At 52.0% G+C, this 27703-nt stretch overlaps 1 protein-coding gene across 3 annotated transcripts in view; it reads left to right on the plus strand.

Moving 5' to 3' along the window:
- The first annotated feature begins 11889 nt into the window (after nt 1-11889).
- TP53BP2 (tumor protein p53 binding protein 2) overlaps nt 11890-27703 on the plus strand; it is a 63037-nt gene continuing 47223 nt past the window's right edge. For 2 of the 3 annotated variants that reach the window (XM_044289076.1, XM_044289078.1), the window contains exons 1-2: nt 12060-12216; nt 17208-17332. In XM_044289076.1, coding sequence (XP_044145011.1) covers nt 17306-17332 — 27 coding nt within the window. In that variant the 5' untranslated portion in view covers nt 12060-12216; nt 17208-17305. Of the gene's footprint in view, nt 12014-12059; nt 12217-17207; nt 17333-27703 lie in introns of those variants that run through there. The other variant, XM_044289077.1, reaches the window with a different exon arrangement.

The raw sequence follows: 27703 nt of genomic DNA on the forward strand, positions 1-27703 counted from the left end.
CTCAGGGGGCGTGTCCATGCTCTCCCCATCACAGCTCAGGAGGCGTGTCCATGCTCTCCCCATCACAGCTCAGGAGGCGTGTCCATGCTCTCCCCATCACAGCTCAGGAGGCGTGTCCATGCTCTCCCCATCACAGCTCAGGAGGCGTGTCCATGCTCTCCCCATCACAGCTCAGGAGGCGTGTCCATGCTCTCCCCATCACAGCTCAGGAGGCGTGTCCATGCTCTCCCCATCACAGCTCATTAGGCGTGTCCATGCTCTCCCCATCACAGCTCAGGAGGCGTGTCCATGCTCTCCCCATCACAGCTCAGGAGGCGTGTCCATGCTCTCCCCATCACAGCTCAGGAGGCGTGTCCATGCTCTCCCCATCACAGCTCATTAGGCGTGTCCATGCTCTCCCAATCACAGCTCAGGAGGCGTGTCCATGCTCTCCCCATCACAGCTCAGGAGGCGTGTCCATGCTCTCCCCATCACAGCTCAGGGGAGTGTCCATGCTCTCCCTATCACAGCTTAGGAGGCGTGTCCTTGCTCTCCCCATCACAGCTCAGGAGGCGTGTCCATGCTCTCCCTATCACAGCTCAGGGGAGTGTCCATGCTCTGCCTATCAGGAGGCAGATGAAGGATGAAACTGAGCATGTGCGACCATCTGAGTAAGCCAAAGAAATAAGAAAAAGAACTATATATACAGATACATTTTATTGAATAGCTCAGTGGCTATGCTAAATTTTAATTTTACAATTTCAATTACAAAAGTATTCAGATCCAGGTGCTGGATTGAACACCATAGAATATTTTTTGTGGGACATCCCCTTTAATGGGACCAGCAGACTTTCCGTTCGTATCCGTGGAGAATTCTGGTAAGCTCTTCTCTGGAATTCAAACCGGAGATGTGGAAGCAGCCTAACAAAGAGTGTCTCTCACTCTGGAGGACCCGGCCAGTCCTTGGGTTATCTGGAAGCTGGTTCATTTGAATTGCCAGCATGTAATACCACACTTTCCCTGTAGCGGCCGCTGCAGGGTGAATGTTTGTCCAGCCGCAGCTACACGTTTTCAGCCATTTCAGATGCTGGACGTGCACTGATGACTGTGGCCGCTGTCACTGAAAAAGGGGTTGTCTTAATCAGAAAACCCCTTTAAGGGGACGTAGCCGTTTTTATGGATCTGCAAAACACGGATACCGGCTGCGTGCTGTCCGTATTTTGCGGAACAGAACGTCCTGCTCTCTATAGAACCGTCCTATCCTAGAATAAGGCATGTTCCATCCTTCTGCAGGCCGGCAGAACATGCTGTGCTGTCCGCATCTTCTGTGGCCCTATTTAAAGGGGTTTTCCCATCGCAGACAATGGGGGCATATCGCTAGGATATGCCCCCATTGTCTGATAGGTGCGGGTCCCACCGCTGGGACCTGCACCTACAATGAGAACGGAGCCGGGAAATGAACAGAGAGCGCACTGCGCATGCGCAGCCGACCTCCATTCATTTTTATGGGGCTGCCGAAAATTAATTAATAGAAATTAATGGGAGCATGGGCCACGCATGCGCGGTGCGCTCCTATTCACTTCTATGGGAGCAGAGCTTGGTGGTGGATGGACCCTGGGAAATCCGGGGTCCTCCAACCACAGCGCTCCTTCGCTTCATTCTCGTTGTAGGTGCGGGTCCCAGAGGTGGGACCCGCACCTATCAGACAATGGGGGCATATCCTAGCGATATGCCCCTATTGTGTGAGATGGGAATACTCCTCCATTTGATAGGCAACCCTATCACCATGAGAAGATCCCCATTCTGCTGCGGGTACAGAGTAAAAAAGTAAAGTAATTCGGTCCTAGTCTTTCATGCTTTAGTCAATTCCTGTTTGTTAGACGGGTCTCTGACCACAGGGTTTCCCACTGCTTGGACCCCCAGAGATCTGCTATGATCTGCCTCAGCAATCTCCCTGCAGCGCCACCTACAGGAGAAATTATTATTTATTATTAAAGCGCTGTACATATGATAAGCGGTGCACATACATAATACGGACAATTGCACTAAGCATGAACAAGACGGGTTACAGACTGGTACAGGAGGAGAGAGGGCCCTGCCCGCGAGGGCTTACAATCTACAAGGTATGGGAGAAGGACACAGTAGGGGAGGGTGAATCTGGTCATGGCGGTGTAGAGGCAGCAGGGTCACGGGTTGTAGGCTTGTCTGAAGAGGTGCGTTTTCAGGTTTCTTTTAACCCCTTAGTGACCAAGCGTTTTTCTTCCTTTTTTATGGTCTCGTTCCAAGAGCTATAACTTTTTTATTTTTTCGTCTATATAGCTTTATGAGGGCTTTTTTTTTTACGGGACAAGTTGTAGTTTTTAATGGCACCATTTTGGGGTACACATAACTTTATGATTAACTTTTATTAACTCTTTCTGGGAGGGAGATGGGGAAAAATAGCAATACTGCCACTGCGTTTTTAAATTATAAATTTTACGGCGTTCATTTTTCAGTACAAATAACATAATATCTTTATTCTCTGGGTCAGTACGATTACAGTGATACTAAATACGTTTTACTACTTTTTTTTTTCCAATAAAACCCCTTTTATTAACCCAAAAGATGATTTGGCATTGCCACTTCACAAGACCCATAACTTTTTTTTTTCTTTTTCTATGGAGTTGTGTGAGGGCTTGATTTTTGAAGGACAACTTGTATTTTTCATTGGTATCAGTTTGGAGTAAATGGCGCTTTTTGATCTCTTGTTATTACATTTTTTTCGGTGGAAACTAAGAATAAATTAGGAATTCTGTCTTTTTTTTTTTTTTGGGGCGTTTACCATAGGGGAAAATTTATGTAATATTTATGTAGTCCGGGTCGTTACGGACGCGGCAATACCAAACATATGGGGGATATTTTCTTTTTGCAATTTTTTTCATTGAAAAGCGTATTTTCAATGGAAAAAAAACATATTTTTTTTATTTTATGGAATTTTTTTTATTTAATAAATGTGTATTTTTTTTCTATTTTTTTTACTACTTAAAAGTCCCACAAGGGGACTATAATATACAGTATTTTGATTGCTTTTAAAATGTAATGCATTATCTCTATAAAGCATTACATTTCAATAGCAATGCATTTCAAACATTGACCAGCAGGCTGCGCCAGAGAGGCACAGCCTGCTGGAGAGAACTACAGACCGGCTCGGGGCCCTGAACGGAAGCAAAGTAAGCTTCCGAACACATCAGCACCCCGCAATCGCATTTTCGGGGTGCTGATGGGAGACAGAGGGAGTCCGCTCCCTCTGTCACGACTTTACATGCAGCGGGCGCCATTGCGCCCGGCATTTAAAGGGTTAAACAGCCCGGATCGGCTGTTAGAGCAGGGCCCCGGCTCTCATGTGAAAGCCGGGTCCGCGCTCCCCGCTGCACGGGGGAGCCGTGCAGCGCTTAGACCGGGCCGCCGTAAAAACGCGGCGGCCCAGCCTAAGGCCCCTTAGTGACCGCCGTAAAAACACGTATGGGTGGTCACTAAGGGGTTAAAGGATCCCACTGTAGGTGAGAGTCTGATATGTTGGGGTAGCGAGTTCCAGAGTGTGGGGTCTGCACGGGAGAAATCCTGAAGGAGATTGTGGGAAGAGGCGATGAGAGGAGAGGAGAGAAGGGGGTCTTGTGAGGATCGGAGATTGGGGGAAAGATGATGAATTCATGTTAAGTTTTAGTAAGCGAGAGGAGGAGAAGGAGGATATGGAAGATAGGCATTGTGGGATTCTGTGTGTCGCCAGCATTAAAGTGATACTGAAAGCCATGGGACTCTACTGTATGAGCTGTCCCAGGCCGAGGGTGTAGATAGAGAAGAGCAGGGGTCCTAGGAAATGAAGAAATAGGGCTCATGCACACAACCCTATATACTTTCCGTGTCCATTCCGTTTTCTTTTAGGACTGCATACGGAACCATTCATTTCAATGGGTCAGCAAAAAAAACGGAAGTTACTCCGTGTGCTTTCCGTTTCCGTATGCCCGTATTTCTGTCCAGCAAAAAAATAGAACATGTCCTATTATTGTCCGCATTACGGACAAGGATAGGAATGTTCTATTAGGGGCCAGCTGTTCCGTTCTGCAAAATACGGTATGCACACGGACGTCATCCTTATTTTTTGCGGACCGCAAAATACATACAGTCGTGTGCATGAGCCCTTACACATATTCCATGGAAATTAAATGGCTGACCATGTAATGCACTGAGGTATCAGGTCCTGTAGAGGGGGAGACGCTCTTTACTCAGTGAGTCCTGTATAGGAGCCCCATTGAAAATGAATGGTTCCGCACCCGTTCCGCAAAATTGCGGACAACGGACCTCCATTACAGACCGGAGTTCTGCCCCTATGCCGGTGCCTTGGTGCACCAAAGACCTAATTTACATATTAAGAACAATTGATATTACTCTGCATATTTGAAGTATCGTTTTACTCTGCAGGTTCCACCCTACCAGACACATTATGCCTGGTTTGATGGGGTTGATCCTGCTGACAGATGTTATTTAAATCTTTAAAACCCCTGGGTGAATGGAGTGGAAGGTTGCATATCTGTTGGCAAAACCCATTTAAATGGTTAAACAGGATATAAATGTAAGTGTCCTATTACACGGGATGATGATCTGCCACAAGATCGTATAGGGGACAAACGATCGTAGTAATGATCATTCTGCCTCTAACATCTGTCTGCTCTCTCCTCTACATCATCAAGATAGGACATGTCCCATGTTTGGCCATATCTTGCCAATCGCAGACCTATTCAAGTCAATGGGTCACACAGCCGCTATTTGCGGCCCCCAGCACGGGCCCCTTACGGTTGCCTGAATGAGCCCTAAACCTGATCTCTCCCTCTCAGTGTGTGGCACTACCATCACACCTAGGCAGCACGCCTTGGTATAATGTTTCCTTCACCCCCTATATTCAGTCACTCACCTGCTTATGCCGCCCGCACCTCAAAAACATCTCTAGAATCCGCCTTTTTCTTACTGTGGGAACAACAAAAACTCTCATTGTTGCCCTGATTCATTCCCGTCTGGATTACTGTAACTCGCTATTAATAGGGCTCCCCCTCACCAGTTCCCCCCCCCCCAATCTATCCTGAGTACAGCAACCAGGCTCTGTCTAAGGGCTCATGCTCATTTTTGCAGTCCGCAAAACACGGATACTGGCTGTGTGCATTCCGCGGAACGTTACTTCCTGCCCTCTGTAGAAATGTCCTATCCTTGTTTACAAAACGGACAAAAATAGGACATGTTCTATTTTTTAGCAGGGCAGCAGAATGAACATATTTCCGGCCCCACGGAAGTGAATGGGTCCGCATCTGATCCGCAAAAAATGTGGATCGGATGCAGACAAAAAACACAGTCATGTGCATGAGCCCTGACTGCTATTCCAATGCCTCCGCTCTGTGCCAGTCATTACTCCGATGCCTCTGTCCTGTGGCAGTCAAATGATCCTAATAACGATCGTTCATCCACCATTGCTTTCACATCAGGCCATGTGAAAGGCTCTTTATTCAGATTTGTTTCTGGCCCGGCATGTCTCCGTGGAAGAGGACCCTAAGGTAGATGAGGGTCCAAATTTTGGGGTCTTCACTGTTGCTAGGGTCCTTAGTCCTGATTTTCAGCTGGAAAAGAGGAGGAGCATGTGTTATCCCTCTCCATAGAGTGAAACGAGCATATGTTATCCCTCTCCATAGAGTGAGACGATCTTATGTTATCCCTCTCCATAGAGTGAGACGATTTTATGTTATCCCTCTCCATAGAGTGAGAAGATCTTATGTTATCCCTCTCCATAGAGTGAGACGATCTTATGTTATCCCTCTCCATAGAGTGAGACGATCTTATGTTATCCCTCTCCATAGAGTGAGACGAGCATGTTATCCCTCTCCATAGAGTGAGATGAGCTTATGTTATCCCTCTCCATAGAGTGAGACGAGCATATGTTATCCCTCTCCATAGAGTGAGACGATCTTATGTTATCCCTCTCCATAGAGTGAGACGAGCATATGTTATCCCTCTCCATAGAGTGAGACGAGCATATGTTATCCCTCTCCAAAGAGTGAGACGAGCATGTTATCCCTCTCCATAGAGTGAAACGAGCATGTTATCCCTCTCCATAGAGTGAGACGATCTTATGTTATCCCTCTCTATGGAGTGAGCCGAGCTTATGTTATCCCTCTCCATAGAGTGAGACGAGCATGTGTTATCCCTCTCTATAGAGTGAGCCGAGCTTATGTTATCCCTCTCCATAGAGTGAGACGAGCATGTGTTATCCCTCTCCATAGAGTGAGACGAGCATATGTTATCCCTCTCCATAGAGTGAGACGAGCATATGTTATCCCTCTCCATAGAGTGAAATGAACATATGTTATCCCTCTCCATAGAGTGAGACGAGCATATGTTATCCCTCTCCATAGAGTGAGACGATCTTATGTTATCCCTCTCCATAGAGTGAAACGAGCATATGTTATCCCTCTCCATAGAGTGAGACGATCTTATGGTATCCCTCTCCATAGAGTGAGACGAGCATATGTTATCCCTCTCCAAAGAGTGAGATGAGCTTATGTTATCCCTCTCCATAGAGTGAGACGATCTTATGTTATCCCTCTCCATAGAGTGAGACGAGCATATGTTATCCATCTCCATAGAGTGAGACGAGCATATGTTATCCCTCTCCAAAGAGTGACATGAGCTTATGTTATCCCTCTCCATAGAGTGAGACGAGCATATGTTATCCCTCTCCATAGAGTGAGACGAGCATATTTTATCCCTCTCCATAGAGTGAGACGAGCATATGTTATCCCTCTCCATAGAGTGAGACGATCTTATGTTATCCCTCTCCATAGAGTGAGACGAGCATATGTTATCCCTCTCCATAGAGTGAGACGAGCATATGTTATCCCTCTCCAAAGAGTGAGATGAGCATATGTTATCCCTCTCCATAGAGTGAGACGAGCATATGTTATCCCTCTCCATAGAGTAAGACGATCTTATGTTATCCCTCTCCATAGAGTGAGACGATCTTATGTTATCCCTCTCCATAGAGTGAGACGATCTTATGTTATCCCTCTCCATAGAGTGAAATGAACATATGTTATCCCTCTCCATAGAGTGAGACGATCTTATGTTATCCCTCTCCATAGAGTGAGATGAACATATGTTATCCCTCTCCATAGAGTGAAACGAGCATATGTTATCCCTCTCCATAGAGTGAGATGAGCTTATGTTATCCCTCTCCATAGAGTGAGATGAACATATGTTATCCCTCTCCATAGAGTGAAATTAACATATGTTATCCCTCTCCATAGAGTGAAACGAGCATATTTTATCCCTCTCCATAGAGTGAGACGATCTTATGTTATCCCTCTCCATAGAGTGAGATGAGCATATGTTATCCCTCTCCATAGAGTGAAACGAGCATGTGTTATCCCTCTCCATAGAGTGAAACGAGCATATGTTATCCCTCTCCATAGAGTGAGACGATCTTATGTTATCCCTCTCCATAGAGTGAAACGAGCATATGTTATCCCTCTCCAAAGAGTGAGATGAGCATATGTTATCCCTCTCCATAGAGTAAGATGAGCATATGTTATCCCTCTCCATAGAGTGAGACGAGCATATGTTATCCCTCTTCATAGAGTGAAACGAGCATATGTTATCCCTCTCCATAGAGTGAAACGAGCATATGTTATCCCTCTCCATAGAGTGAAACGAGCATATGTTATCCCTCTCCATAAAGTGAAACGAGCATGTTATCCCTCTCCATAGAGTGAGCCGATCTTATGTTATCCCTCTCCATAGAGTGAAATGAACATATGTTATCCCTCTCCATAGAGTGAGCCGATCTTATGTTATCCCTCTCCATAGAGTGAGACGAGCATATGTTATCCCTCTCCATAGAGTGAGCCGAGCTTATGTTATCCCTCTCCATAGAGTGAGATGAGCTTATGTTATCCCTCTCCAAAGAGTGAGATGAGCATATGTTATCCCTCTCCATAGAGTGAGATGAGCTTATGTTATCCCTCTCCAAAGAGTGAGACGAGCATATGTTATCCCTCTCCAAAGAGTGAGATGAGCTTATGTTATCCCTCTCCAAAGAGTGAGATGAGCATATGTTATCCCTCTCCAAAGAGTGAGACGAGCTTATGTTATCCCTCTCCATAGAGTGAGACGAGCTTATGTTATCCCTCTCCATAGAGTGAGACGAGCATATGTTATCCCTCTCCATAGAGTGAGACGAGCATATGTTATCCCTCTCCATAGAGTGAGACGAGCATGTGTTATCCCTCTCCATAGAGTGAGCCGAGCATGTGTTATCCCTCTCCATAGAGTGAGACGAGCATGTGTTATCCCTCTCCATAGAGTGAGACGAGCATGTGTTATCCCTCTCCATAGAGTGAGCCGAGCATGTGTTATCCCTCTCCATAGAGTGAGACGAGCATGTGTTATCCCTCTCCATAGAGTGAGCCGAGCTTATGTTATCCCTCTCCATAGAGTGAGACGAGCATATGTTATCCCTCTCCATAGAGTGAGCCGAGCATGTGTTATCCCTCTCCATAGAGTGAGCTGAGCATGTGTTATCCCTCTCCATAGAGGGAAACGGGGGAATCAAGACCAGCAGAATAGTTTGACGATCCTATTGACCTCTATGTAGTTTGCCTGCTCTCCAGTCTGAGAATGTGGCCTCAGGGCTCTCCTTCTCGGCAATGGCCAATGGCGGGGGTCCGCGGGGTTGGACCCTCCACTAACTTACTTTTATAGCCTGTCTTTAAAAGTGGTTGTCATAAGTCAGCCCCTGTTTTGGTCATGTTTGGACCCAGACCGTTTATCCCATGAATTAATAGAGACTGTGACATTGGGATTAGTCCAGGGGGCCACACACCTCAGGGCTTCATCCGTGGTACGTCAGGGCTTCATCCGTGGTACGTCAGGTGTGGCTGTTACTTCTGGATATACAGTTCTCGCCTCAAGCGACAAGGAAATGATACGTCTGAAAGAGAGAAGAGCTGAGAAAATTCCCCCGGCGTCCTGTCATCCATACCGCAATTATGTAAGAAGACACCAGACAGAAACTGCACTGTAAGAGTCACCTCCGAAAATAGCAAGGCCAGGGTAAGGGGGTCCACTGTGCGGTGGAGCAGGACCCCATAACTGTGGGAGGCCAGGGCCAACATATTCTCTTTGTAGCTGCATGGGGCCCAAATGTCAGGCGGCGACTGGGAAGCTGCAGGTCACAGCAGCTCTGGTGATGGCAATAGCATTGGATTGTAAGGTTAGGAACAGGGTAGGGGCTCATGTAGAGGGGCCTGTGTGGACGTCCTCGGGGGGTGCTACTCCTTAGTACAGAAACACGCGGCTTCTAGGAGTACAGTGAAGGTCCATGAACCGTACCGCAGGGAGCTCTAATACATGCGCAGGAGACGATAGGGAAGTAGTCCTCAACCAGTGGATCATGACCCGGACTGCGCAGTCCTTTTTTCTCTAATACTGACCCTATCACTATCCTGTTCTCCTATCACAGTTCTAGATGCCGGGGGTTGGCCGATCTGCTGTCTGTAAATTCACGGACATGCTATCGTATTGGCACTGTTATATAGCAATAAACCAGACATCAGCTAACCACTGATCACCAGGGACCAGGTGCCAGGTGTACCACAGATCACCAGGGACCAGATACCAGGTGTACCACAGATCCCCAGGGACCAGATACCAGGTGTACCACTGATCACCGGTCCCAGATGCCAGGTGTACCACAGATCACCAGGGACCAGATACCAGGTGTACCACAGATCACCAGGGACCAGATACCAGGTGTACCACTGATCACCAGGGACCAGATACCAGGTGTACCACAGATCCCCAGGGACCAGATACCAGGTGTACCACTGATCACCAGGGACCAGATGCCAGGTATACCACTGATGACCAGGGACCAGATGCCAGGTGTACCACAGATCACCAGGGACCAGATGCCAGGTGTACCACTGATCACCAGGGACCAGATGCCAGGTGTACCACTGATCACCAGGGACCAGATACCAGGTGTACCACAGATCACCAGGGACCAGATGCCAGGTGTACCACAGATCACCAGGGACCAGATACCAGGTGTACCACAGATCACCAGGGACCAGATACCAGGTGTACCACAGATCCCCAGGGACCAGATACCAGGTGTACCACTGATCACCAGGGACCAGATGCCAGGTATACCACTGATGACCAGATGCCAGGTCTACCACAGATCACCAGGGACCAGATACCAGGTGTACCACAGATCACCAGGGACCAGATACCAGGTGTACCACTGATCACCAGGGACCAGATACCAGGTGTACCACAGATCCCCAGGGACCAGATACCAGGTGTACCACTGATCACCAGGGACCAGATGCCAGGTATACCACTGATGACCAGGGACCAGATGCCAGGTGTACCACAGATCACCAGGGACCAGATACCAGGTGTACCACTGATCACCAGGGACCAGATGCCAGGTGTACCACTGATCACCAGGGACCAGATGCCAGGTGTACCACTGATCACCAGGGACCAGATACCAGGTGTACCACTGATCACCAGGGACCAGATACCAGGTGTACCACAGATCCCCAGGGACCAGATACCAGGTGTACCACTGATCACCAGGGACCAGATGCCAGGTATACCACTGATGACCAGGGACCAGATGCCAGGTGTACCACAGATCACCAGGGACCAGATACCAGGTGTACCACTGATCACCAGGGACCAGATGCCAGGTGTACCACTGATCACCAGGGACCAGATGCCAGGTGTACCACTGATCACCAGGGACCAGATACCAGGTGTACCACAGATCACCAGGGACCAGATACCAGGTGTACCACTGATCACCAGGGACCAGATGCCAGGTGTACCACTGATCACCAGATGCCAGGTGTACCACTGATCACCAGATGCCAGGTTTACCACTGCACACCAGAGACCAGATACCAGGTGTACCACAGATCACCAGGGACCAGATACCAGGTGTACCACTGATCACCAGGGACCATATACCAGGTGTACCACTGATCACCAGGGACCAGATGCCAGGTGTACCACTGATCACCAGGGACCAGATGCCAGGTGTACCACTAATCACCAGGGACCAGATGCCAGGTGTACCACTGATCACCAGATGCCAGGTGTACCACTGATCACCAGATGCCAGGTGTACCACTGATCACCAGATGCCAGGTGTACCACTGATCACCAGATGCCAGGTGTACCACTGATCACCAGGGACCAGGAATCGTCTTCACCACTGATCACCAGTAACATGTTCATTGTGTAACCAAACGTTCTGCTACCTTCTAATATACTTTGGTGTTTAATTTCCTCACTATTTTCAACATCTATGCTTGCTGTTAGTGAATAGAACCATTCCTGCTTACAAAAAAATCTTGTTCTGATTCTGTCCAGCTGGCGGTGGTAGTGCATCAGAGCTCAGTTTACGTGTATGACTTTCCATGTGATGTTAAATGATCTTTGCAGTGAGTGGACTATGAATGTCCCTTTACACAGGACGACAGAGCAGCAGATTATCGGGGAGGGGGGAGCTAAGCGTTCCTTCTTGACAATCGCCAGCTCGCTGGTGGAGGAGACCGCTGCTCTGCATGCAGCGATCTCCTCCTCGGTATGGGGAGCAGTGATCACTAATGTCCATGCCTGCGTGTCTATTCCTAGACATGGCTATAGCCTCCATGGTCAGACACACAATGGCAGTACGAGCGGCTGCCCACTAGAGGGCGCTCTAAGCAAGAGGCGCGATGAGGGAGCGCAGCCTCTCTCTCCCTGACCAATGCCAGAGAGGGTGCCTCGGCTGTTACCATGACAACCCGTGTTGTGCCCCCGTGAAGGGGTAGCGGCCGCCATTTTAACTTCTCGCAACTACCGCAAAAAGTCCCCAGCCCTTCATAATAACCGAGCTATATCGCCGACATCAGAGGCCGGGGATAACCCCGAGACCGAGAGGCGAGTCACGTGATCGAAGGTAAACTGACGTTGCAACAGGGGGCGTGGTTATGCGTCACGGCCGCCGCTGAGGGGGGAGGAGCGGTCGTGCGGTGCAGGGTCGGCCTCTCAGGCAGCGGACAGGCGCCTCCCTCCTCCGCTGGACAAAGCTGGGATCCCGGGGGAGACGCAGGCTTGTCGTTAGGACCGGGAGAGGCCCGGCGGTATTGGCAGCAGCAACAGGTGGGTCATGGTAAAGTCCTTGAGGGAGAGATATGGCTGTGTGTGTGTGGGGGCTGGTCACAGGACTGCTGGAGGGGGTCAGCAGGTAGGGGGAGGGGGGATGTCCTACTCCAGATCAGCACTGGGGGGGTCCTACTCCAGATCAGCACTGGGGGGGTCCTACTCCAGATCAGCACTGGGAGGGTCCTACTCCAGATCAGCACTGGGGGGTGTCCTACTCCACATCAGCACTGGGGGGGGGGGGTCCTACTCCAGATCAGTACTGGGGTTCGTCCTACTCCAGATCAGCACTGGGGGGTCGTCCTACTCCAGATCAGCACTGGGGGGTCGTCCTACTCCAGATCAGCACTGGGGGGTCGTCCTACTCCAGATCAGCACTGGGGGGGTCGTCCTACTCCAGATCAGCACTGGGGGGGTCGTCCTACTCCAGATCAGCACTGGGGGGGTCGTCCTACTCCAGATCAGCACTGGGGGGTCGTCCTACTCCAGATCAGCACTGGGGGGGTCGTCCTACTCCAGATCAGCACTGGGGGGTCGTCCTACTCCAGATCAGCACTGGGGGGTCGTCCTACTCCAGATCAGCACTGGGGGGTCGTCCTACTCCAGATCAGCACTGGGGGGTCGTCCTACTCCAGATCAGCACTGGGGGGTCGTCCTACTCCAGATCAGCAATGGGGGGGGTCCCTTGGGGGTCGTCCTACTCCAGATCAGCACTGGGGGGGTCGTCCTACTCCAGATCAGCACTGGGGGGTCGTCCTACTCCAGATCAGCACTGGGGGGTCGTCCTACTCCAGATCAGCACTGGGGGGTCGTCCTACTCCAGATCAGCACTGGGGGGTCGTCCTACTCCAGATCAGCACTGGGGGGTCGTCCTACTCCAGATCAGCACTGGGGGGTCGTCCTACTCCAGATCAGCACTGGGGGGTCGTCCTACTCCAGATCAGCACTGGGGGGTCGTCCTACTCCAGATCAGCACTGGGGGGGTCGTCCTACTCCAGATCAGCACTGGGGGGGTCGTCCTACTCCAGATCAGCACTGGGGGGTCGTCCTACTCCAGATCAGCACTGGGGGGGTCGTCCTACTCCAGATCAGCACTGGGGGGGTCGTCCTACTCCAGATCAGCACTGGGGGGTCGTCCTACTCCAGATCAGCACTGGGGGGTCGTCCTACTCCAGATCAGCACTGGGGGGTCGTCCTACTCCAGATCAGCACTGGGGGGTCGTCCTACTCCAGATCAGCACTGGGGGGTCGTCCTACTCCAGATCAGCACTGGGGGGTCCGTCCTACTCCAGATCAGCACTGGGGGGTCGTCCTACTCCAGATCAGCACTGGGGGGTCGTCCTACTCCAGATCAGCACTGGGGGGGTCGTCCTACTCCAGATCAGCACTGGGGGGTCGTCCTACTCCAGATCAGCACTGGGGGGTCGTCCTACTCCAGATCAGCACTGGGGGGGGTCGTCCTACTCCAGATCAGCACTGGGGGGTCGTCCTACTCCAGATCAGCACTGGGGGGTCGTCCTACTCCAGATCAGCACTGGGGGGTCGTCCTACTCCAGATCAGCACTGGGGGGTCGTCCTACTCCAGATCAGCACTGGGGGGTCGTCCTACTCCAGATCAGCACTGGGGGGGCGTCCTACTCCAGATCAGCACTGGGGGGTCGTCCTACTCAAGATCAGCACTGGGGGGTCGTCCTACTCCAGATCAGCACTGGGGGGTCGTCCTACTCAGATCAGCACTGGGGGGGTCGTCTACTCCAGATCAGCACTGGGGGGTCGTCCTACTCCAGATCAGCACTGGGGGGTCGTCCTACTCCAGATCAGCACTGGGGGGTCGTCCTACTCCAGATCAGCACTGGGGGGTCGTCCTACTCCAGATCAGCACTGGGGGGTCGTCCTACTCCAGATCAGCACTGGGGGGTCGTCCTACTCCAGATCAGCACTGGGGGGTCGTCCTACTCCAGATCAGCACTGGGGGGTCGTCCTACTCCCAGATCAGCACTGGGGGGTCGTTCCCTACTCCAGATCAGCACTGGGGGGTCGTCCTACTCCAGATCAGCACTGGGGGGTCGTCCTACTCCAGATCAGCACTGGGGGGTCGTCCTACTCCAGATCAGCACTGGGGGGTGTCCTACTCCAGATCAGTACTGGGGGGTGTCCTACTCCAGATCAGCACTGGGGGGGGGGGGGTCCTACTCCAGATCAGCACTGGGGGGGGGGGGGGGGTCAGCCCTGGGACATGTACATATGTTACATGTATGTGCTCTCAGTCTTGAAGGGATCTGGCCATGTACATATCTCCTGGAGCGTGCCCCTTTAACAGCCCCACCCCAATGTCAGATAGGGCCAGGGGGGGTTGTTGTTGCTCGGATGTCAAAAAGTTTTGCAATTCTGTGGTTCCATCTGTCACTCTTTTCAAGATTTCTCCTTGCTGTCAGTGAATAGAAGCCCTCACAGCTTGTTACAATTGTATCCAGTCCGGACCATCAGACTCCAGACTGAAACATTGTAGCAAACAATCCCCCACAGGAAGGAGACTGGGGCTGCTGCTGTCATTGTGACGAACCCCCAGCTGTGAGAGGTAGGGGTCTTGGGGATGGTGCAGCATCAGATCTGTGTGGGACGTACAGGGGCAGATGATCCTCATCCAGGTCACTGACACACGGCCGGCTCAATCTGCCACTGATTAGTGTCATTTATTATTCACTATTATTTCATGTTGCAAACACGATCCAGTGGATCACCAGCGCTCCTGCCAGATCGTATACCGCTGAAGAAGGCCGAAACGTACGGTACTGATGCCATGTGACTGAGACGTATGGGCAGCCCCTGGATCATGTCTGCAACATGAAATAATAGTGAATAATAAATGACACTAATCCGTGGCAGATTGAGCCGGCCGTGTGCAGCCATTCTTTCTACTAGATTACGACTAACAGTCTTTTGCTAGCACCAGCGACCACGGTGTGCGGTACTTCATTCTGAAAATACTGACACATGGCTGACACTGCTGAGGGAGCGTTTCAGTGTGTAGGTAGTTGTCAGGAGACCTATGGCAGACAGGAGGAGGAGGAGGATGGGGAAATCACAGGCTTGCAAATATTGGGGGTGATGTCACCCAGGCCGTGGGGGTCCTGATCAGTGGGAGGTTTGCTAGTGGTATATTGGCCTCCAGTCACTGCAGTAGCTGCTGCCGGACTGTGGTGCCCCCCCCCTCCCAGATGGCGGTGGTGGGGGTTCAACAAACAAAGGGATTGGACATGTTGAGATCCGGCAGCCCGATCCTTCCTCTTCGACATCTGCCATTGGGGAGGTCCGCGTTTCTGCAAAATACGGATGTGGATCGCGGTCCGGCCTACTGACTTCAGTGGATCTATGGTCTGCATTTTGCGGACATGTTCTATCTTTTTGCGGAACGGACGTACAGGTAATCCATGTTAAAGTCAATGGTTTCCGCAAAAAATGAGGACGTAACGCGGGCGGTCTCTGTATTTTGCGGACTGTAAATACGGTCGTGTGCACGAGGCCGTAGATGGTCGGCTGTTTGTTAATGTGTATGGCCGGCTTTAGGACCCCGTATGGCGATAATGGAGTCCCTACAGTTAAAGCTTACATCACACCAATGTTTTTTAGTGTGTGTTCTGTATTTTTTTAGAATTTTACATTTTATTTATTTTCCTGACATTTTTCAAATCCTATAGAGAAGATTGTAGGAAAAACAAAATGTTTCCAGATCCAGGTCTATACCGCAGGCGCCCGTAGACTGCTGTGGGCCTATACCGCAGGCGCCCGTAGACTGCTGTGGGCCTATACCGCGGGCGCCGTAGACTGCTGTGGGCCTATACCGCGGGCGCCCGTAGACTGCTGTGGGCCTATACCGCGGCGCCCGTAGACTGCTGTGGGCCTATACCGCGGGCGCCCGTAGACTGCTGTGGGCCTATACCGCGGGCGCCCGTAGACTGCTGTGGGCCTATACCGCGGGCGCCCGTAGACTGCTGTGGGCCTATACCGCCGCCCGTAGACTGCTGTGGGCCTATACCGAGGGCGCCCGTGCACTGCTGTGGGCCTATACCGAGGGCGCCCGTGCACTGCTGTGGGCCTATACCGCGGGCGCCCGTGCACTGCTGTGGGCCTATACCGCGGGCGCCCGTAGACTGCTGTGGGCCTATACCGCGGGCGCCCGTAGACTGCTGTGGGCCTATACCGCGGGCGCCCGTAGACTGCTGTGGGCCTATACCGCGGGCCCCGTAGACTGCTGTGGGCCTATACCGCGGCGCCCGTGCACTGCTGTGGGCCTATACCGCGGGCGCCCGTGCACTGCTGTGGGCCTATACCGCGGGCAGCCCGTGCACTGCTGTGGGCCTATACCGCGGGCGCCCGTGCACTGCTGTGTGGCCTATACCGCGGGCGCCCGTTGCACTGCTGTGGGCCTATACCGCGGGCGCCCGTGCACTGCTGTGGGCCTATACCGTCGGGCGCCCGTGCACTGCTGTGGGCCTATACCGCGGCGCCCGTGCACTGCTGTGGGCCTATACCGCGGGCGCCCGTGCCCTGCTGTGGGCCTATACCGCGGGCGCCCGTGCACTGCTGTGGGCCTATACCGCGGGCGCCCGTGCACTGCTGTGGGCCTATACCGCGGGCGCCCGTGCACTGCTGTGGGCCTATACCGCGGGCGCCCGTGCACTGCTGTGGGCCTATACCGCGGGCGCCCGTGCACTGCTGTGGGCCTATACCGCGGGCGCCCGTGCACTGCTGTGGGCCTATACCGCGGGCGCCCGTGCACTGCTGTGGGCCTATACTGTGCACATGACTTTGTTCTTGTATTTCTTTTCCTCATGGATTTCTAAGGATATGTGTAAGAAACTTGAGGCTTGTCCCATAGCAGGCGGTGCGGCTTGTAGGGGAGAACACAGTGCCTCATGGAAGCACCATATGGCGGCACACAGAGTCCATACTATAGTACTTGGACTTATACCTTCTCTTCTCCTCCGCAGGTCTCGGCTTCATTTCCCTGCACCCTGAATGAGCCCCGTCCGTCACCCGGTCGGCGTCATTACTTCTGTGGAGCGGACGCTGCATCCGGCTTTTATAAATGCGGTACGGAGCCAAGATGATGCCGGTGAGTCCATGGAGGCTGCGAGGATACAGTGGGGATGATGAGGGTTTTCTGTTGCATTGTCGTTGGGTTGTGCGGGTTTCTATCTGTAGTATCAGGTGAGACCCCCCCTCATTCGTCAGTCACCTGGTCGCTATGTACCTGTGCAGTGGTGTATCTGGTTACTGGCTTTGTAATATAAATAGGGGGGGATGGGGGGGGCTGCACTGAATACACCGCCAGCTGTCATACCTGTGTATTATCACCTATGATATGTCACCTATCTAGCAATGGTGTGAAAGGGGTGATTATGGGGGTCTGGTGGCTGATCCTGCAGCTGGAGGTCCCTACTGCCAGTTCGTACATTCTTGGGATGGGTGGGGATACGACCGCTATCATATGAAGGGGGAGGGGTAAATTCTCTATAATCTTCTCTCAATCCCTAAGGCTGGGTACGGTGGCTGGTTCCATGAAGAATCTCGATGTTTGTTCTAGGCTTACGTCCTCTGTGCTGCTGTGGGTCTGCTTTTTCTCATTGTGGCAGCCGCAGCCCTACAGGTTTCAGAACTTTCCCAGATGTATATAAACAGCAGAGATCTCTATAAACCTGTCACAGCGTGGGTGCGGCGGGGGTTACCGGCAGGTTAGCGCCACGTCTGCTCTCCTCACATGCTGCGGCTTTACATTCGTCATGTGATAAGTCACGGCAGGGTCCTGGCTCCATATGTCAGGGGGTTACCTCACCCGACCCTGCGCGTAAGTGTGAAAACCGTGCCCTCACAATGCTGGTGTGAACACGGTGCAAAGGGGGCGCTCACGCCCTGATCACTAGTGCTCTGGTTTACCGCTCTCTTTGGGTTTTTTCTCCTTCTCTCTCATTTCCCCTTTTCTCTTTTATTCCCCACCCCCCCCAACTTCTTTCCCTCTACTTTTTCCCCTTTCCCTTTCTTTGCTCTTTCCCCTCCTTTTCCCTTCCCCCCCCCCCCTCATTTCCTCTGTTTTCTCTCTCTTTTTCTTTTTCCTTTTTCTTTTTCCATTTTCCCTTTTTTTTTTCTTCCCCCCCCTCTCGCGCTCTAGTTCCCCCCCCTCGCGCTCTAGTTCCCCCCCTCATCGCTCTAGTTCCCCCCCCCTCTCGCTCTAGTTCCCCCCCCCTCTCGCTCTAGTTTTCACCCCCCCCTCTCGCTCTAGTTTCACCCCCCCCCTCTCGCTCTAGTTTCCACCCCCCCTCCTCGCTCTAGTTTTCACCCCCCCTCTCGCTCTAGTTTCACCCCCCCCTCTCGCTCTAGTTTCACCCCCCCTCTCGCTCTAGTTCACCCCCCCTCTCGCTCTAGTTTCACCCCCCCTCTCGCTCTAGTTTCACCCCCCCTCTCGCTCTAGTTTCACCCCCCCCTCTCGCTCTAGTTTCACCCCCCCCTCTCGCTCTAGTTCACCCCCCCTCTCGCTCTAGTTTCACCCCCCTCCGCCTAGTTTCACCCCCCCCCTCTCGCTCTAGTTTCACACCCCCCCCTCTCGCTCTCTAGTTTCCCCCCCCTCTCGCTCTAGTTTCACCCCCCCCCCTCTCGCTCTAGTTTCACCCCCCCTCTCGCTCTAGTTCACCCCCCCCTCGCTCTAGTTTCACCCCCCCTCTCGCTCTAGTTTCACCCCCCCTCCGCTCTAGTTTCACCCCCCCCTCTCGCTCTAGTTTCACCCCCCCCTCTCGCTCTAGTTTCACCCCCCCCTCTCGCTCTAGTTTCACCCCCCCCTCGCTCTAGTTTCACCCCCCCCCTCTCGCTCTAGTTTCACCCCCCCCTCTCGCTCTAGTGTCACCCCCCCTCTCGCTCTAGTTTCACCCCCCCCTCTCGCTCTAGTTTTCACACCCCCCCCTCTCGCTCTAGTTCACCCCCCCTCTCGCTCTAGTTTCACACCCCCCCCCCTCTCGCTCTAGTTTCACTCACCACCCCCCTCTCGCTCTAGTTTCAGCACCCCCCCCCCCTCTCGCTCTAGTTTCATCACATCACCCCCCCCCTCGCTCTAGTTCTCACCCCCGCCCCCCTCTCGCTCTAAGTTTCACACCCCCCCCCCCTCGCTCTAGTTTCACACCCCCCCCTCTCGCTCTAGTTTCACCCCCCCCTCTCGCTCTAGTTTCACCCCCCCCCTCTCGCTCTAGTGTCCCCCCCCCCTCGCTCTAGTTTCACACCCCCCCTCTCGCTCTAGTTCAACCCCCCCCTCTCGCTCTAGTTTCACCCCCCCCCTCTCGCTCTAGTTTCACCCCCCCCCTCTCGCTCTAGTTTCACCCCCCCCCTCTCGCTCTAGTTTCACCCCCCCCCTCGCTCTAGTTTCACCCCCCCCTCTCGCTCTAGTTTCACCCCCCCTCTCGCTCTAGTTTCACCCCCCCCTCTCGCTCTAGTTTCACCCCCCCCTCTCGCTCTAGTTTCACCCCCCCTCTCGCTCTAGTTTCACCCCCCCTCGCTCTAGTTCCCCCCCCTCTCGTTCTAGTGTCCCCCCCCCCCCTCTCGCTCTAGCCCCTGTGGTGGCGCTGCCAGTTTCCCCCCTCAGATTACCGCTGGCCGTTCAGCTTCTGCCTCTTTTTCGGCACTTTTTGGTTGTGATTTGTGAAGTGACACAAGGTCTCTATTGTCTGTGCCGCAGAGCCAGTGTCGGCAGTGTCTGCGCACGGTCAGCTCTGCTGTGTCTGAGCCGAGTAGTTCTCTGCTCGTCTGTGTCGGCCTCTCGCAGGAATCTTTTTGAAAAATGCACTGGGTTGTCGGAGAGCAAAGGTCACGCTGCCAGTGGAATCTACCTGCTCCTGTTCAGTTTACCTTGTATGTGACACTAAGGAGCTTGAATAGATTGCTGCTTTGGAGACCTCTGCTTGCAGTCAGTGAAAGAAAACGTCTTGTTTGCATGCAAAGTGAGAAAACCTGACTTGCTGTACACTTTGGATGAGCTAAAGAACAATGACAGCTAGCCCCCACTGGATACCACTGCAGGGACCCCCCACTGGATACCACTGCAGGGACCCCCCACTGGTCACTGTAACCGGGGTCCCTAACCCCCATTCCTTCCCACTACACCAGCACAGCGAGTACAGTGGTCCACACTCCACTGCAGGGGGCCCCCGTTCTCATGATTGTGGGGGCCCCAGTGGTTGGACAGGTGATAAATGATAATAGCAGAGTGAGGCTTTTACAGCCCCTCCCCCGTATGTTTCGCATACAGTGTGGGGGTGACTGACGAGCGGGCGGTCCGGGAACAGCCTTTATGTCCTCGGAGTGATAATTGGAGGACAATTACAGAGAATAACGAGAGGATTGTCTATATGAACCGAGCGGAGGCCAGCATTGTATTCATTGTATACTGTGCTTGTGTCACAGGATACAGGTGCACCTGAAACTCCCAACATCCTACTCGCAGGGTGATGATAGGAGTCTTACAGAGGAAACTGTTCCTTTTATTTGTGTGTGAACAGATAAGATCGTCAGTGTGTATTAATCCTACAGTATTTTATACTACAGTGTGTGTGTGTGTGTGTGTGTGTGTGTGTGTGTATAATCAACCTACAATTTACATTACTTATCCTGTACTGATCCTGAGTTACATCCTGTATTATACTCCAGAGCTGCACTCACTATTCTGCTGGTGCAGTCACTTAGTACATACATGACCTTAGGCTTCTTTCACATTAGCGTTAGGCTTGCCCGGCAGGGGAACAGCCTGCTGGTTCCGTACTAATGCTTGCACGTGTGTGCTGCCAGAAGTCCGCCCCGGCGGATGGGACTTAGATGCGTCCGCAGCACAGAAAACATGCCGAGAGGCGGCCAGACAAAAAACGCAGCACGCTGCATCTCCAGCCCATCCCTGTAATAGTGAATAAGGCCGGGGCGGACTTCTGGCAGTACACGTGTGCAAACGTTAGTATGGATCGAGCAGGCTGTTCCCCTGCCGGGCAAGCCTAACTAACGCTAATGTGAAAAAATACTAATGTCATGTATGTACGCAGTGACTTCATCAGCAGAATAGTGAGTGCAGCTCTGGAGTAACTGACTGTATGTACACAGTGAACGGTATATGTAGATTACTTCTCTGATATCTTCTGTTCCTGTGTCAGGCCTCTTGCTCTGTATCGTCTATAACAGGCATGCTCAACCTGCCCTCCAGCTGTTGCACAACTACAACTCCCAGCATTCCCGGACAACGTACAGCTTTGAGCCTACAGCAGGGCATGGTGTGAGTTATAGTTTTGCAACAGCTGGAGGGCCACAGGTTGAGCATCCCTGGTGTATAACACTGGAGCTTGTGTCCCTTCTTCTTTATAGCTCAGTAGTCTGGCTGCGGGGCCCCTGTAGACTGGCGGGGCCCTGTTTTGTGCTGCAGTGTTTGTATACTGTGGTAATGCTGTGTACACAACAGATCACCTCTTATCTATAAGCGGAGGGGCGGGGGCCCTTTTGTTGTGTTTGGGATTTCTGTGCACACAACAGCTAATGGCCGGTGACTACTTGAGACCCCCGGGGGCCACCTCCATATCCACTCTGTTATCTGTTAGATAAGGGCAGGACGGGGTCTGGGTGTGTACTGTAAATACAGCAGGGCTGAGGACGGGGACACGAGGGTAATGGGGCCCGTACACCTTCAGTAGCCGCCAGCCACACCGGTCCTCACCATTTCTCATGATCTTGGCTTGCTGTCAGTGAATGGGGACATTCTCATAATCTAAGGCTTAGTTCACACGACCGTATATGGCTTTTATTGTTTTTTGCGGTCCGTTTTTCACGGATCCGTTGTTCCGTTTTTGAGTTCCGTTGTTTCCTTTCCGTTTTTCCGTTCCGTTTTTCCGTATGCCATGTACAGTATAAAGTAATTACATAGAAAAAATTAGGCTGGTCAAAACATTTTCAATAGATGGTTCAGAAAAAACGGAACGGAAACGGAAGACATACGGATGCATTTCCGTATGTGTTCCGTTTTTTTTGCGGATCCGTTGACTTGAATGGAGCCACGACCCGTGATTTACGGCCAAATATAGGACAAGCTCTATCTTTCAACGGAACTAAAATACGGAAATGGTATGCACACGGAACATATTCCATTTTTTTTGCGGAACCATTGAAATGAATGGTTCCGTATACGGAACACAAAAAAACGGCCCGTACACTCGCAAAAAAAACGTTTGTGTGAACTAGGCCTAAAGCTGAAATCTTGAACCCTTGTGGGCAGTCTGCACCCTCCTCCTGCACTGTAGCATTCTTTTTTGGGGGAGGGGGGGGGTCGTCTGGTTCACTTTTTGAGGGCAGTAATGCTCAGCGTTATACGTCGTTGGTATCTGATAGTCGCCATGTGAATCCGCTGTGCAATAATCAAAGTGTGAACAGAGCCTTGGCCTCAATTCTCTTGACTTTCCTGATAGTTTGCTACAATGTATCAGTGCAGTGTAAATAACGTCAGAGGATAATGTAGACTGGATACAATTGTAACCAACCCCCGGCCGTCCTAGGGATAAGGTCCGGGCAGGTTTCTGGAGGGTAAAGGGGTTTCCCTATCTCAGACAATGGGGGGCATATCACTAGGATGTGCCCCCAATGTCTGATAGGTGCGGATACCACCTCTGGGACCCGTGCCAATGTCATAAACCCAGCCGGCAAAGTGAAGGAGGGCGCATCAGGCAGGCGTGGGTACCCTCCATTCATTCTTATGGGGCTGCGAAAATAGCTGAGCGACGGCTTGGCTATTTTCCGTCTTTCCCATAGAAGCGAAAAGAAACCGAGCGATATGGTCCCAGTGTCTGAGATGGGAATACCCCTTCAACATTGATGGCCCCATTCATTTGTATTAGGCGCTGTTCACACTTGCGGCACTTTTCTGCATCTAGTAGCTTATTTTACCGTGTCCCTCGGCCTAGGGCAGTGTAGCAGACGCCTGCCAGCCCAGTGTGTGCTGAAGCCGATCTATATACTACCTGTATCGGGCGAATACTCGTTCAACTGGCATCCCCCTATCCATGCATGCTTGTCCCCTTAAGGGGGAGACCGCTGCCCGACTCCTCTGGGAAAGGAGAAGACATGTTGAAATCTAGCAGCTCAATCCCAGTCACTTGATTGGGACAGATATGTAGGAAGGCCATGGGGGTTATCTGCTCGCCCCTCCGCGATTTATGGGGGTTATCTGCTCGCCCCTCCGCGATTTATGGGGGTTATCTGCTCGCCCCTCCGCGATTTATGGGGGTTATCTGCTCGCCCCTCCACGATTTATGGGGGTTATCTGCTCGCCCCTCCGCGATTTATGGCTTTTCTTCCTCTGAACTCTCGCCCAGGATTTTCTTTGTGCATTCTCGGCCTTTGCACTATAATGGGTCTTGCAGAAGGCTGACTCATTCTTTTTAATGGGGGGAGGGGGGCTATTCCCAAAAAAGTGTTCTCCAGGACACAATGATAGGGATGTGACTACCCCGTGGGAACAGTTTCAGCGTATACCTCTATATATGACCGCGGGGGGCTTGGTAAGTGATCCCCCTAGTAAGTTTCCCTAGAAATAGATATAATTCTGCTCAGCAGCTTTGTAAATATACTCTGCCTCAATTTCTCGCCGGTTTTAGGATCTCTGCTTGCCGCCAGTGAATAGAAAACGATGGTTTGCATTCATAGGCACTCCTCACAGCTGGGGGTTTGCTCCAGGACTCCCACGTCACTCGATGTTGTTTCTGCAGCTGCAGTTCTTTCCCCTTGTTTTTTCCAGGCGCCATCGTCTTCCTCCACGAACACCATCCCGGCGTGAACAATGCGTTCTTCCTCCAGTACAATTAAAAGGAAAACCCGTCCACGTAAACAATCCACACTGTCCCAGACCTAGCAGAGCCGAGTCGGCGCTGAGCCCGGGTACACAGGTCTGCCATGATTATCCCCCGCATGTTTCTCTCTGAGCTTCGGGTTATGAAGGAGTCTGCAGCCGCTCTTTACCAGTCCGTCAGATTGTCAGCTCCTCGGGGCGTCTTCCTCCCTTCCCCACCTGCATTGTTTTACCGGAGACGTCTCTTCTGGCGCTGATCATTTTCAGGGTTTCGGCGTCCGGTTACCCACTCGCAGGATTTATTCGGAGAAGATTACTAAATCCATAGACGCTATCGTCCTCCTAAGGGGGCAGTTTTTGGTGTGATAAACTATCCACACCCCTACGTAGCGGTGTACAATGTCGTATAGCAGAGCACAGCGCTCGTCCTGTAGACAATGAATGGCGTTGCGTCGGACCTGCAATCTGCCCTTCCGTTTATACAGGGCACAAGACCCCTGTTCTTGAGATTGGTGGGGGTTTCAGTGTTTGGACCCTCGCCGATCAGGCACAGGGGATGCGTTTCCAAGTTGGCACTACCCTTTAAATGAATGGGTTGGCTGCAGTTCTGTACATAGCTGGGTGGGTGCTGTTAGAGGACACGGCACTAAATCAACATTGTGGTGCCTTTTATCCTTAGGAATGGTGGGGGGGGGGGGGGGGGACACCAAAGAAATGGCATGTCCTAGTGATGAGCCCTACCTTTATAAGATTGGACTATCCCTTTAAACACCAAAACTTGGGTTGGACATACAATTTTTTTTTTTTTTTTTTTACCATTGGCAACAAAGAGGACATTTAAAAATGGCAGCCTGATATTATAGAAATATGGCGCAGGGGAAAATAAAGCCTGCTTGCTTGCGCCAATTTTATTAAAGAGGACCTGTAACCACTCCGGACATCTTTATGATGCGCCATTCCTCTATTATTCCTTCTAGAAGTTTATGAATGGAGTTTGCAATGGGTGTCACCAGTCCCTACGCAGTCTGACATTATCCAATCAGCGCTACCAGTGTCGGACTGTGCAGGGACCTCACCCCCAACTGGGAACAACCAGCTGAACCTTCATTGCAAACTGCTAGCAGGAATAATAGAGGACTGTCACAATATAGTCCTAAGAATAGACGCTCCAGAATTATTACCATAGTAAACCAGTCAGGAGAGGTGAGAGGTCCGCTTTAATGAAGCGTGGGGCACTTACCTGCCTGCCTTACCCACAGCACCCGTCTGTCACCCTGGTGATGGAGGGTGAACTGCACACGGATTAGAAAGTGAGAATGAATGGAACCCCATGATGCCTTGTGCGGTTCTCCTCCTGCGGAGAACTATTCCTGGAATGTGTGACACGTAGATAAGAACCTGAGCGAGCGCTGAGTACACATTGTCACCCGCCGCCCATCCACCCAGCACTGAGCGTACCGCCACAGCGAGGCACCTGCGTACATGTTCTAGTGAGTCCGACTTCCCCTTTAAAACGATTTTAGGTCCCTGTGGCCTGTGTGTGTAGTGTTCCGCAGCTTTCTCATGTATGCTGCCTGTCGTTCTTAAGATCTCTGTTTGCTGTCAGCGGACGAAAACGAAGCTGGATACAGTAGCAGCAAACCTTCAGCTGTGAAAAGTAATGGTTCAAGACAAGTCTGTAGCCTGTAAATATGCAAATTAGCTCCTATTGGCCAAACCAGAGACCTACCTGTCGATAGCACGGTTTCGGGGTTCTTGCCCCTCATCAGTGCAGCGCTGGGTACCGTTTGGCTGATTGAGATACCAGTGCAGCTCACAGGGGTCCCGGCTCTCATTGAAGAGGGGCAGGGCTCCATGGGAAAGAAGCATGGCCTCCTAGCAGCCAAACCAGACACCTTTTTGTCGACAGGACTGTTTGGGGGTTCTTGCCCCTCATCAGTACAGGAGGGGGGCTGCATAGGATTGCTTAAATGTTGCAGAGTCTGTTCTCTGAGAGCCTGTCCAACCTTGGGAGTCGTCTGAGTGATCTGGTGCTCCCAGCCAGTACCCTGCCCTGTACTGATGAGGGGCAAGCACCCCCAAAACAGTCCTGTAGCCTCTTCAATGAGAGCCGGTACCCCTGCTGAACTTTGTTCCATTCACTGATAGCAGGCGGAGATCTTGCTCATTGTGAGGAACTGAAGAACACAACATAAGAATGGTGCTGTGTAAAGATTAAAGGGGTACTTGCTTGACTAGGATATGCCATCACTTTATGACCAGTGGGGGTCCGACCTGAGAACCCCCCCACTCCTCTTGAAAACGCAGGGGGCCACAGCACAGATTTAGCATCGTGAATGAGACTGGCTGCCGTTTGGTGGCAGGGGGTGCTGCGCTAAATGAGCACGGTGGCCCCTAATTAACAGGCGTGGTGGGGTTCCCAGAGGTCAGACCACTCCGATCATAACTTGATGGCACATCCTGGAGATATGGAATCACTTTATACAGTGGGAATTACTCTAAGGCCTCATGCACACGGCCGTTGTGAGGCCGCTCCGTGCATTGGGGACCGCAATCTGCAATCTGTGTCCGTGATCAGTCCGCACCGCAAAAAAAATAGAACTCCGTAGTGGTTCCGTGCCTCCGTTCCGCACCGCAGTTCAGGATTGCGGACCCTTTCAGGTGAAAGGTCCTTATCAGTGATGCGGGGAGCACACGGCCAGTGCCCACTTATTGTAGAGCCACGGCCGGGCAACAGCTGTAAAGAGATTTTCCAGTTTAAAGGCAATAATGTAAATGGCCTCTTTTCCTGATGATGTTTTGTTTTTTGTTTTTTTTTGGGGGGGGGGGGGGGGGAAGGGGGCGGCGCCCAGATGTTATGTACCCAGTAATAGTAGTGTAGCCCTTACACCCCAATCTCTGGGGCCCCAGCATCCTGAGCTTCCTTCTGGGCATGCCCGGAAGGGGTTTACTTGCGCGACAGAATTGTCGCTCCTGCTTTTCTGCTCTACAACAGGGAGACGATTCTTAGATTTTATGGCTGCGAGGAGTTAATGAGGGGCACAGCTTTACCCCTGGCACATTTATCAGTAGTATTGGGGTGCATTTGCTCTATAAACATTAGGGGCATCTTCTGGTCTCGGGCCCATGTCTCGATGCCTCCGCCGGGCTGTGCCATTATCCGGATGAGGCTTCTTCCTAGTCGCACAGGGCAGTGATACTGACAGATCAGCCTGTGCCCAGGAAACAGGAAGAACCAGTTATCAGGAGGTGGAGGAGGTGCCCGCCATGACTCACGCCGGCATCGCTGTGCGCCTGGATACTGGTGACATCATTGCCCACAGAACGATACAGAGCACGTGAGTCACCCCAGGACGGTGTAATGTGCATCATCCTTGTCTTACTGTACATGTACGGTATTCACACAGTGTGCTCCTGGACAGTGCTGTGCGCCAGCGGCAAGAGCCACATGTGCCGCCGCTTATCTATAACCAGTTCTCAGCTGTGCTGTTTCGCATGTGGGCGTAGATAGCGGCAGCACTCGCCTGACATTGGACAGTGCCCTGTATGGCGTTTTCTCTTGACCCCCTTATGCTTTACCATACTATGCCCAAATAATACAAACTGTGCCTTGAAGGGTTACCTATGTAGGTA

Source organism: Bufo gargarizans, chromosome 4 (genome assembly GCF_014858855.1).
Source record: "Bufo gargarizans isolate SCDJY-AF-19 chromosome 4, ASM1485885v1, whole genome shotgun sequence".
Classification (NCBI taxonomy): domain Eukaryota; kingdom Metazoa; phylum Chordata; class Amphibia; order Anura; family Bufonidae; genus Bufo; species Bufo gargarizans.